We start from the raw sequence: 12,127 nt of genomic DNA, 5'->3' as shown, positions 1-12,127 counted from the left end.
CACTGCAGATGCCCGACAAAAGCCTCATCTGACCTCTGACCTCAAACTGCCAGTGACCATCGTGCTCTTTTTTTGCTCTTCCTGTGACGCCTAAGACCATAGAAGACAAGACGGCAGTATTTAAATAGAGTGGCCAGGCAGCTGCATTGTGGGCCTGAGGGTGGTGGGTCACTGTGCTTGACGTAATATCTTGACCTTGTCCTCGCTATGTTGGGTAATGGGCCCCGTTCTCTGAGTGGCTAAGTGAGCGGTGTTATGTAAGCTGCCCTTTAAGAAGGCCCCTGGTGACGTGTGCGGGGTGCCCTTCTCTGCAGGACCTGGTGGACTGGGAGAAGCCCCTGGCCTGGCAGGTGGGCCACCTGGGGGAGAACTACGACACCTGGGTGCACCAGCCCGTCGACCGGCCCATCCGCCTCTTCGAGTCGCCTCTGATGGAGGCCAGCACCAAGACCTCCTGGTGAGATTTACACTCATTTATACTCACATACACACTACACACACTATGTACACTCACTCAGACTTATACTCACATAAACACACTACACACTAATTCATTCACATACTCACAGTAAACATGCAAACACTCACTCACACTGACTGCACACACACACACACACACTGTGCAGTATTTATGTAGCGCTCTATCTGTGTTTAACTGTGGTGCCGGTGCTGTAGGTACATGGTGCCTATTGTTTGGATGCCACTGGTGTTCTATCTGAGCTGGTACTGCTACAACATCCTGGCACAGGAGAAGACCAGATTTTCCCTCACAACAGGTGAGACACACGTACGCAAAAACACACACAGGCGCACACACTCACACATACAAACAGTGCAGTCCATAAGTATTTGGACAGTGGTACACTTTCTGTTCATTTGACTCAGTACTCTAGCACATTGGATTTGAAACTGTGAATATGAATATGGTTAAAGTTCAGACGTATTGGGTGATCCGTGTAGGAATTACATCTTAATACACTTTTTATACATAGTCCTTCCATTTTAGGGGACCAAAAGTAATTGGACAGTTGACTTCACAGCCGTTTCTGTCAGGTGTATTCAATCGCTTCTATAGTGTAAGTACGTATAAGAAATCTGGAGGACAGGGCCAGAATAACAGAACTTGTACCACTGTCCGAATACTTATGGACTAGACTGTACGCAGTCATATCCACAAACTCATATCTTCCCTTCTCTGTCTCTGTTCCTCTAGAATACACCTTCCTGGTGCACAGGTACTCTTTCCCGATCTTATTCATGTTTGGGATGTTCCTGTGGTCCTTCATTGAGTACTGCATCCATCGCTTCGTGTTCCACATGCGCCCGCCCGCCCACAACTATTACCTCATCACCCTGCACTTCCTGCTGCACGGGCAGCACCACAAGGTGAGGGCGCCCCCTGGGGTCTGGGAGTGGGAATTTGTTATCTTAACAGCAATGCCCTTTTGGGGGTTTTTATAGATTTCTTTTGGGGGGGTGAGTCCAATAATGAGAATGCTTGGGTAACATATGCAGTATTACAGTAATACTTTGTCATGCTATAAAGCAAGTTGAATTGAATTGAGCTGATAGAATGAGACAGATGGAGAGTAAGACAGGGCGAGAGGGGATGACAGGGATAGATAGAGAGAGGGAGAGAGAGAGGGAAAAAGAGATAGAGGGAGAAAGCAGACCGGCCAATGAATGTTGCTGTGTACCAGGGTTCATCATGTTCAAATCCCCCCCCCTCCCCCACACACAGTCCCCATTTGACGGCTCGCGGCTGGTCTTCCCGCCTGGATTGGCCTCTCCGGTCATCGCGGGATTCTACCTGCTGATTCGCCAGCTGTTCCCCGAGGGGGTGGGCCTGTCGATCTTTGTGGGCGGGCTGTGTGGATACGTGGTGTACGACATGATCCACTACTACCTGCACTACGGCGCCCCCCGGAAGGGCTCCTACATGTACGGCCTCAAGGCCTACCACGTCAAGCACCACTTTGAGCACCAGACAGCCGGTGAGAGACGTCTGGCCGTCTGTAGGGCCGTCTGTAGGACCGTCTGTAGGGCTGTCTGTAGAGCAGTCTGGTGTCTGACTTCTCTTTCATCAGGTCCCTGTTTCTTTGCGATTGCTGTTCAGTATTAATTGTAGCCTTTGTGTAAAATGCCTTGCGATGACATAACATGCAGAAGTTCTGTGGCATTGCACCCACCTCTTGGGTATAAAATTAACTTGTCATCCCTGCTGAAAGAAATACAGCTCAAGCTAGGTTTTGAAACAGCTGGTAGCTGGTTGACTTAATTTTTATTTAACAGCAGGGGTTTATTTTACAGCAGGGGTTTGTAATATTTTGCCTATTTATGCGGATTTCGGTCAAAAGTCCGAAAGTCAAAACTAGCCTGTTATTCCAAATAAAGGGAGTTTACCGAACAACACAGTTTGGTAAACCCCCAATCCCCCTTTTCCCATGCTGTTGTTCCTTCCATGATTCAGTTGGCAATAGGAGATAATAAAACCTCAATTGGCATCAGGAGAGAGCTGGACTTTGACCCACAATGTTGGCTAAATCAGGAAATGAGAGTTGTAATCTTAGTGGTGAGTAATACCAGTCATGGCCTGCAAACAGCAAATCAAAAACCAGTGCTTGAAGTGGAAAAAGTACCAGAGGAACTGCCTATTTTTTAGCCAAGCTAACATTGAAACGACTTGCTCCGTACTGCTGTAAATATTTACAGAAATATACCGTCATTTGAGAGATCATTCAAGAGGTCATCTACAGTTTCACAAGCAGTTTCTAAATAGCACCAAGTGGATACGCTTAGAATCTAATTTCCGTAAATGTATTGGGAGGTGTCAGCTGTAGTCAGAAATCAAATCTCTTAAAGCACAACAAAAACATACCTTATTTTTGGAGTAAAAGTTTGCAAATACAAACTGGTAGCTGAAAACGAATAGTTCACCAGTTAGTGGCGGTATAGTAGGCTAATAAGAAGTATTAGCAAAAATTTTTACTAAAAATGACAAGTTACAGGCCCAATTCAAGCACCGTGAAAAACAATTAACGTTGAAGTTTGGGTATATTGAGTGGCCACTCAAAACATTGTGTGAAATGCCTCACAGATCTGTGTTTTGAATTTAAATGTGGCAGCAAGTTTTCTAGCAATGTTTCCTCAAGTTGTTAGCTCATTATGTTGCTTTACTGCTCGGTAATGTGGCACAACAATAGACTTTTGAGGGCGCTGATCCCTGCTGGAAATTTCAGCTAACAGCCTGAGATGGATACTAACTGGGATTTGGTGATGGTCTGTTTTCTGTACCAAGCTGGTATATTTAGTGTATTTTAGACTGCGTGTCACCGTTGGAAGGGTAATTGTAAATCTTGGAAATAAAACAGGGAAAAAAAAAAGATTTGTATTGTGGACGTTTTTGGGGCATCACACCCCTGATTAAGTTGCGTTCAGTTAGCAGGCACTGTTAGCCTCAGTGGCTAACAGAGTGCCTAACATATGTGAGAAATTTAAGCAAGAGAGCTAATCAGACCTGGATCAGCGGTTGTGTATGCAGCATGACTAAAGCACTATGCTAACCAAGAAACAAAGTACCAATCCTGAATACATACAGGTAACATCCATAACAAAGCCATAAAAAAATAAAACCATAAAAATAGCTTGCACCAACAGAGCAATATAGGAGCTTATCATATAATTTCCTCTGTCATTAATACTGGGAGTAATTCTGTTCTCAGACCATTTAGCCAAAACTAAAAAGAAGTCAGTGTCAAGTAAAATTTTATTAGTTTTGTTAAACTCGTGTCAAAGAGGGGAGACTGTCCAAATTTTAAATTTAGGAGATTTGCCAATTGGGTGAGTCAAGTGACGGTAACTTAAAACAAGCTAATATTTCTGCTTTAGATAAAACAATAAGATGTTAAGTCTCATTACAAGACTAAAACAGATAAGAGATTTTTTTGCAGCGCTGACAGTTGTGTTCACTCTCCGTTTTTTTGCAGGGTTTGGAATCACCACCACATTCTGGGACCACCCCTTCAACACTTTAATCCCGGACGAGACCTTCGATAAGAGTCAATGACCAGAGGCGGCCCCCCCTCCCTGGCACGCCCCCTCCCTCTCCCATCCCGCCCAACCGCTTCCACGCTCTTTGCTTTCCCCCTCGCGGTTAGGCCCGCCCTCCTGATTCCACTTCCTGTCCCAACAGCCAATCACAGCAGGGAATTCTCCCGCCAATTACACAGCCTGGGGGAGGGGCTAATATATGTACATTTATTTATTGATTCGTTGATTCATTAAAATGTCGATGGAGAGTTTCTAAACAAAGATGAAAAAGGGAAGCGAGATTAATATGTTTAGACGTCACTTCCTGTTGTCTGTAACTTACACTAGTGGCCTGAGCAACACAGGAGAGAAGATGGAGAGGGAGGAAGTGCAAGAGGGCCAGGGAACGTGGAAGAGAGAAATTATGAGAGAGAGAGATATATAGAGAGTGAATGAGAGAATGGGAGCAAGAGGGAGTGAGTGCGAGAGAGCGAGTGAGAGATAGAGGGAGAAAGAGAGAGAGAACTGTTAAGGTGCCCCCTTCCTTCCATGGGCAGGTGTAAGCATTGTGGCTGAAACCTCACCTTGTTAATCACTTCAAATCAGTGGACTTATGGAGGAAGGGAGGTCACTACTTCAGAATGTTTGGAAGGGGCCCTGCGAGGAGCCGTCCAGGCCAGTGCCTGATAAAAAACCTTCACATCTGAGTGGTGTGAGCGCTCTCTCCTTCTCTCTGCTGCCACTGCTGCTACTAAAGACCTGCTCCATGTCTGTACACGTCTGTATATGTCTGTATTTGTCTGTACACGTCTGGGTCTGTGTATACGTCTGTACACGTCTGAGTATACTTCTGTGCAAACCAGGCGAAGGAAAAAGGATAGTGGTGTGCGTGTGTATGTCTGTGTGGTTTTGCATGTTCAGTGTGTTTGTATGTGTGCAGGTGTGTCTGTGCTTGCGGGTTGCGATGGATACCTCAGAACCCAGAGAACATGAAGCAGGGCCCGGCACTCCTTCCTGCAGAGGCGGGGCTTACGGACGGTACGGTGAGGGGATCGGACACTAGGGGGCGCTGTTTCCGGCCCCCCCCCTGTGTCTTTATTTCTCATTGGTCCCCACGGCTCCTTTCTGGATGATGATTGGCTCATGAGTCCGACTGCAGGAGGAAGTCCCGCCGGCCCACAGCAGATTTCTCTGCCCGCTTCTGACGGTTCAGTAACCCGTAGCATCAGGTCCCCCCCCCCTCCCCCACCCAAAACTACCAGAACCGCATCCCTTAACCACAGGTGTACCGCGCGTGACTCGCAAAAACCGCCATGTGCCTTCGCTCTCTGCCTCTGCGTGGGGGGGGGGGGGGAGGTTCAGGGTCTGCTGGGTGGAGCCAGGCGTGATGTGGGCGGGCTCAAACGGAGGCGGGGCTTAACTGGCAGGGGAGAGGCGGGGCATCTGTGTTCAGGCCCCACCTTTCAGGGGAGGTTCTCTCAACACTAAATTCATATTTTTGATATTCTCGCAAGCTTTCGGACCCCTAAAAACCCCCCACCTACTTATTTGACAGCAGGGGAGTAGTCCCAGCCTCACCTCGGACCCCGCCCACGTTTCCCCCCGCCCAATGGCTGCCTGCACTGCCTGATGGTCCCCTCCCCCCACCCCAGACAGCAGCAGAGTCTGCTGTCATGTTGGAGGAGCTGCTTTCTAGTCAAATAAAAGTATATATATAATACATAAATATATATACATACAATATGAATATACCAGCTTTACTGGAGACAAATGCATAAAGAGGTATCCCTTTTAACTAAATTATGCTTATAATTTTTCTAAATCTGTTTACTACAAGATATTTTTAAAACTATTTCTTTTTGAATTTTAAATGTCTATGCAAAACAAAATGTATTTGTAAATAAATGTGTGTATATTTCTGAACACCACCTGTGCCGTTTCGTTTCTGCCTCCTCCAGTCTGGATGATAAAGTCGCCGTCTGGTGCTCTAAATCTACAGTGTTATGGTTCTAAAAACAAATGACCTAAAAAACTGTATGAGGAGCTCTGGGGTGTTAACCCTTTAAGGTGTGACATTACTATTGCGTGCTTAGAATGTTCTTAACATTCTAATGCTGATGTCACAATCACTACTGATAACTAAGAGCCGAGTGCAGTTATCAGAGTTCTAGAGAACGGAGAATTTTGAAAAAGCCAAATTCCCAAAGATCTACTCTTCGAACGACTTTGAAGACTAGTTTAACTAGAGGTTTGGCCAAAATCTGAAAAGAAAATTAGAGTGTTGTCTTTTGTAATGACCCGTTGTCCACTTCATGTAATGCAACTGGTCTTTCACAAAGTCTGAATTCAGATTTATTGGGGTCATAGAATTTATTTGTAGGTGAGTATACCTCTCATTTATCTATTCTTCAGTTACTTTCCCAGATCTCCAGAGATGGTTTGTGTTAGATGAGACTCAGTTGCCAGGGAAACGTCATGCGTTTAATCACAGTTGTAAGAGCACAGCTGCGTCTCTGTGATGTCCTCTGAGGGTGTATTTCTGCGGTTTAATCATGGGTGTTGTCACATGTCAGAATCGCCATGGCGACCCTCAAACCGTTTCCTACTGGTAAGATGGGCGATAAATTCCCCAAGATCCCTCCAGGTCTGTCCATAATTATATCAGTTACCGAGACAGAGAGAGAGATGCTGCAAGACATGGGCTAGCACATAACCCATCCTCCTTCTGGTGACTGGTAGCAGGTAAGACAATGCAAGTCATGTAGAATGCTGCTGTATTGAATAAATAATTAATTCTATAATTATACATATTGCGACAGACTCTCAGAATCCAGCCCAGCAGCACACCCTGCTGGACAGACTGCATCACTGTAACCAGCACAGCCCTCTGGTGTTGGGTTGGCATTAGGCATGCGTTTTGTAATCATTTTCAGCTTCCAATGTCAATGAGTAACCCCCTCATAATTTAGTAATCCCAGTGATATGAAGAAAGTACTGGGGAGGACTTTTTCTTTTCTGAACCTGGATTTTACACCTCCGCCCTCAACCCGACCCCCTGCACATACAGTACAGACACCCCGACACACCTTTTAGGAAACACCACACCGAACACCTGCTGGTTAAATCGTTTTTAATAAATAAATAGAAAAATAATTTCATCTCATCGAGACACAGTCAGTTTTAATCGGTGTTTCTGGGTCTACAGCAGAGTGCAGGATGACCCATGCATGACCCACACATGACCCCATAACCCCCCCCCCCAATCACCATGGAGTGGATATTCATAGGGTGGAAGAACAGAGACCCACATCTACTTACAAAGCTAAAACTGGGAGAAGGTGTACGTATGTGTGTGTGGGTGTGAATGTGTGTGTTTGTATCAGTACACAGCCCACAGAGGCCTCTACAGGCCTCCACTGCACCGACACCTGGCCTCACTCTCAGCTGCTGCAGACGTCTATGGCCGTTCCTCTGCTTCCTCCCAAGATATCTATGGTTTCTTGCTGTCGGCTCGAACCGACCAGGATGGCCTGAACTGAAACCAGAGCTGAGGCACCATTTTCTGTGGTAACGGGGACCAAGTCACGAACGGGCTCCCTCCGAACACTGTGCCGTGGCCAAAAACTAAGAGTAACACTGTTCAGAAACAACGCACCAGTCTTACTGGACGTCCCCACTCTGTTTCTCATCCCTGCTGAAACAAACAACTGCTAGGTTTTGAAACAGCTAGTAGCAGGTTGACCAGGTCAGACCAGCTCCTAGTTCAACATGGTTTAACTGGTTGACCAGTTCAGACCAGCTCCCAGCTTGACATGGTTTGACCAGCTCAAACTAGGTTTTTAAACAGCTGGTAGCCAGTTGACTAGCTACCAGCTCAGACAAGCTACCAACACTAGCTGGTTGACCAGCTCATAACCGACTACACCAACTTATGAACAGCTCAATTTTCAAGCCGTTCAAACTGGCATAGCTGAATTTTACAGCAGGGATGACAACAGCTTCCATTCCATTCTGGCCTCTCTTTATTTGGTTGTGTCAGTTTCGTTGAGGTAATTGTGCTGTTTGTTCATAACTTTAGCTTTTTTGAACAAATCTTCTGCCAAAGAACAATCTCTGCCCGTTGGCTAACGCACCTGTGCTCTCCACTAACATACAACACTTCGACACACAGTCTCTATCACACTCCTTTCTCGTTCACAGCCACACAAATCGCCATCAAACCACAGAAATGAAAAAACAAAACAGGAAGCTTATTTCATATGACACTTGACACAATCCTGTGTCACAACCGCAGAGGTGGAAAATCCAGGTTCAGAAAGTACAAGTCCTCTCCAGTATTTTGTTTCAATTATCTGGATTTGCGAATTTGCGCAATTCTTCAGCCAGGAGGTAGAACTAATTCATGAAATCTGCTGGCTGAGTTCATGGGTGGAAGAAACTCACAGGAGGACTTTTACTCTCAGACCCCGGGACTTTCTACCTCTGCACAACAGACGTACAGTATCTGATTAATATCTTCTTCTGCGTATTACTGATAACACCTGCATTTAAAACATACTAGAAATGTGAACACTCATTCCTGCACCTGCAAGTTCCTTAACACTTATTTTCAGAGAACCGCAACAACGTTCCATTTCTCTGATAAAAATGTGGAAGTTAACATGTATCACTATTTAAACTACAAAGAGTTACATCGAGCCAACCTAGCATGGTCAGTAGTATTAAAATGCTTTTCTTCATATCGCCGGTCTCCTCAGATGCTGGGGTCCCTTTGTGGGTGTGATGGTATTTTTGAGTGATGCCTGTAGGAGATACAGCAGCCTCTATGCGGTTTCTAAAGTAATAATAATAAACGGAAGAGTTCCTTCACTTATAACAGACAGAGCAGGTTTACCAAAGCGCCCAATAAAATACACACAGCCTGACTATGGGAGTGACTGTAGCTGTTTGGATAATGTAACTCTTATTACAAGCAGACCGGGGTCAAATAAACGGAATTGTTTTGGATTCAAATACTTTTCTCTGCTCGATTGAGCTTGCCTGGTGCAACTGAGCCAGCCAAAAGGAGCAGAAGGCGGGATTTGCTCTGTTTGAGAGTATTTCATCGGTTCCAATATGGTGGAGCATCTACCAGCTTGGACAAGCTACCAGCACTGGTCAGCTCATACCCAGCTAAACAGCTTATGAGCAGCTTGACCAGCTCAATGTTCAGCTCAAAGGATGCTATAGCAGGTAAATGTGGAAAAGTATTTGGATCCAAAACAATTATGTATTTGACCCAGGTCTGATTACAATCTGTGCAGAACAACACATTTGAGCTCCTTTTGGTCATATGAACCTCACAACCACCCACTGCATTCACACACTCTCAGACAAAGCCCACATACAAAAATCGGAAGATGAAATTGGAACAATTTCTCCTCCTTGTCCTATAAACCATCAGTGTTCTTTACTCTTTTAAATAATTCAATGCTTTCATAGAATATTTTTTGGGGGAATTAATATTCAAGTTTTCAAAATAAAAGTTGAAGTTAATATATAGAATCTGCAAGTCCTGCATTGCTGTTGTCAATATCGTTTCATTCCCTCGTTGTTGTGTTTCTCTCGTGAAGCCAGTCATAAAAACCACACTGTCCTTGTCAGTGTTGCTGTTACAGATTTGTAACATTACGTCTTTTGTTCTACAAAGTTTGTTGAAAGTTAAAAGCTCGAATGTAACAGGCTTCCAAATGTACACATCTCCAGCTCCACCCACATGATGACATGATAACCTGTAACCTCACAATGAAGAGAGCCCCCCCCTGCCCAACTCAAACTATTTGGCTGTGTTCGAAACTGCATACTACCATACTACTCTATTTCTGCATACTACCATACTACTCGTACTAAATTTCAGACTGATTTTCATTGAAATGTAGTACGAGTCGTAAGCTAAGAGTATGTATGCCGTTTCGAACACAGCCCCTGTCCCAAACCAAACAGGTACAGGGGCTGTCTCATTCAGCAAACCTTCTGTAGACGCATCTATGTCTGGGAGGGAGTGTCGTCATTGAGATCCATTCACGTAGCGTCATGCTAATGGTGAGATTTGCCACAGCACAGTGGTTATATTGCAAGGGAAGCTAGCTATACTACAGGGGTAGCACTGCAGGGAGAAGCTATAAGTCTTTCAGGCGTTCCCAAAGCCAGGAACATCTCCCATCTCGTCGTGCTGGAAGGAGGCCATTGGGATGTCCGTAATCGAACCGAAGGTGGAACACTCTACAATTTAGCAGCAGGAATTATGGGTAACACAAAGGGGGAGGAGGTCAAAGGTCGCACGAGTTCCAGGGTTAGACTGTTCGTTGTGTCCTCTAATCCTCCCCCAACCCCACCCGCGCACACACAGGGCTATGGGCGCGCTCGTTCACCAAAGCCGTGTCACGTGACCGGGTAAAACCGGGGCGTGACATCATCACTTGTCACTGCTTAGCTATGATGCGTTCAGCGCTTGTGTCGAAAGGTTGCAAAGGTGGCATCACTTCCGAGATGCCGTGAACGCACCATTAGAGCAGGCAGCGTTCCGCCGAAATGAGCCCGGTCGAAATTGAGCGAAAACTCCACCCAGCCAACATCCCCAACCAACCAGGAGCCCCCTAATCGAGCGCGCCCTATGAGAGCAGTGTGAGGCAGTCCAAGGGCTGGTGGGGGCGGGGCCTTACAGCGCAGGGCTACAGTGGTAGGCTGTGGGCGTATTCGGAGGGCGGGGCCTACAGCACGTGGCAGCAGTTGTACTGGGCGAAGGGGAGGAGCTTCTCCTTGGAGGTGGGCTGGATGTTGAAGGACAGGGCCTTCTCGCAGAGGGGGAACTGCAGCAGCCGGTCCCGCAGGTTCACGTTCCGGCTCTTGGGACCCCTGGGGGCGGGCTCAGGCCCCGCCTCGCCCCCCGTGGGCCCCGGCTCTTTGTGGGCGGACCCCTGGGGGCCGGGGAGAGGGGCCCCCGGGCGCGGCTCCACCCCGTCGGGGCCCAGGTCCACGCAGTGGTTGCGCGGCAGGGAGCGGGGTGAGGAGCTGGGCTGCCCCCGCTCCAGCAGGTTGGGGAGGGTGTTGTTGTTGTGTTCCTGCATGGGTTTGGGGTCTCCGTCGACAGCGTGTACACTCTGGGGGTGGGGCTCCACCCCCTTTGGGTGACTGGAAGGGCTCCTGTCTTGAGTGGGCGGGGCTTGGGGGCCTTCTGTGGTGGGCGTGGGCTCCACAGGCTCCGCCTGACTGACAGTCTCCACCCCTTTCAGAGGCAGGTCTCCTCCCACAACACCTACTGCTTCAGTCACCTGATGCTCTGACTCCACCCTCTTTAGGTCACCTGACCGCTCAGGCTCCACCACCTGCACAGGTGTGTTCTCCTCCTCTGTTACACCCTGTTCTGACCCCTCCCCCCTGGCCTGTCCATCCACTACTCTAGGCCCACCCACCTCTATGTTAACCCCACCCCCTCCCAGACCTGGGTCCTCCTGCTTCTGGAGGTTGACCTGGGCATCCTCTTCTTCCTCCTCCTCCTCTTCCTCCTCGAAGATCTGCTGGAGGGCGCAGACGGCCTTCACAGGCGTGAGCTCGTTGGGGGGTGCGGGGTGTAGCGTCAGTGGGAGGGAGGGCCGCTCAGACAGGAAGCTCCGCTGCTCAGACAGGAAGCTCCGCTCCTCCTCCCGGCTTAGGCTCCTGCAGGGGGAGCTGCTGAGGAGGTCCCGCCTCCCCCCATCACCCAGATCCAGGGGCGCTGACACAGGCCTCCTGCAGTACAGAGAGAGAGGAGTGTGAGTGTGCGTGTGTGTGTGTGTGTGTGTGTGTATGTGAGAATGTGTGTATTATGTGTCTGTGTGCATGTGTGTATGTGCATGGAGTGCATGTGTGCATTTGTGGGTGTGTGGGTGTCCGTGTGTGATGCACATGTGTAAATCTTTTGGAAAATGGGATTGTCTAACCTTTGTGTGACCTGGCAGTATGCAGGTGCTTACTGCAGTGTGTGGGACTGGTCTGGCTCTGTCTGACCCTGCTGTGTGTGACCTGTGTGTGACCAGTATCTGACCTGTGTGTGACATGTATCTGACCTGTGTGTAACCTG

At 47.7% G+C, this 12,127-nt stretch overlaps 2 protein-coding genes across 2 annotated transcripts in view; one reads left to right on the top strand and one right to left on the bottom strand.

Annotated features, from left to right (window-relative positions):
- The window catches only part of fa2h (fatty acid 2-hydroxylase), a 35,065-nt gene extending 29,113 nt beyond the window's left edge, over nt 1-5,952 (top strand). The window contains exons 3-7 of the mRNA XM_061222218.1: nt 315-457; nt 676-776; nt 1,214-1,386; nt 1,742-1,994; nt 3,987-5,952. Coding sequence (XP_061078202.1) covers nt 315-457; nt 676-776; nt 1,214-1,386; nt 1,742-1,994; nt 3,987-4,066 — 750 coding nt within the window. The 3' untranslated portion in view covers nt 4,067-5,952. The remainder of the gene's footprint in view (nt 1-314; nt 458-675; nt 777-1,213; nt 1,387-1,741; nt 1,995-3,986) is intronic.
- Nucleotides 5,953-7,142: 1,190 nt separating this feature from the next.
- The window catches only part of snrkb (SNF related kinase b), a 29,911-nt gene continuing 24,926 nt past the window's right edge, over nt 7,143-12,127 (bottom strand). The window contains exon 6 of the mRNA XM_061222841.1: nt 7,143-11,796. Within this exon, the coding sequence (XP_061078825.1) occupies nt 10,779-11,796 (1,018 nt within the window). The 3' untranslated portion in view covers nt 7,143-10,778. The remainder of the gene's footprint in view (nt 11,797-12,127) is intronic.

This window comes from Conger conger, chromosome 15 (genome assembly GCF_963514075.1).
Source record: "Conger conger chromosome 15, fConCon1.1, whole genome shotgun sequence".
In the NCBI taxonomy this organism is placed as follows: Eukaryota; Metazoa; Chordata; class Actinopteri; order Anguilliformes; family Congridae; genus Conger; species Conger conger.
The sequence above is the reverse complement of the archived record's forward strand: the minus strand, read 5'-3'. Positions and strand labels throughout refer to the sequence as shown.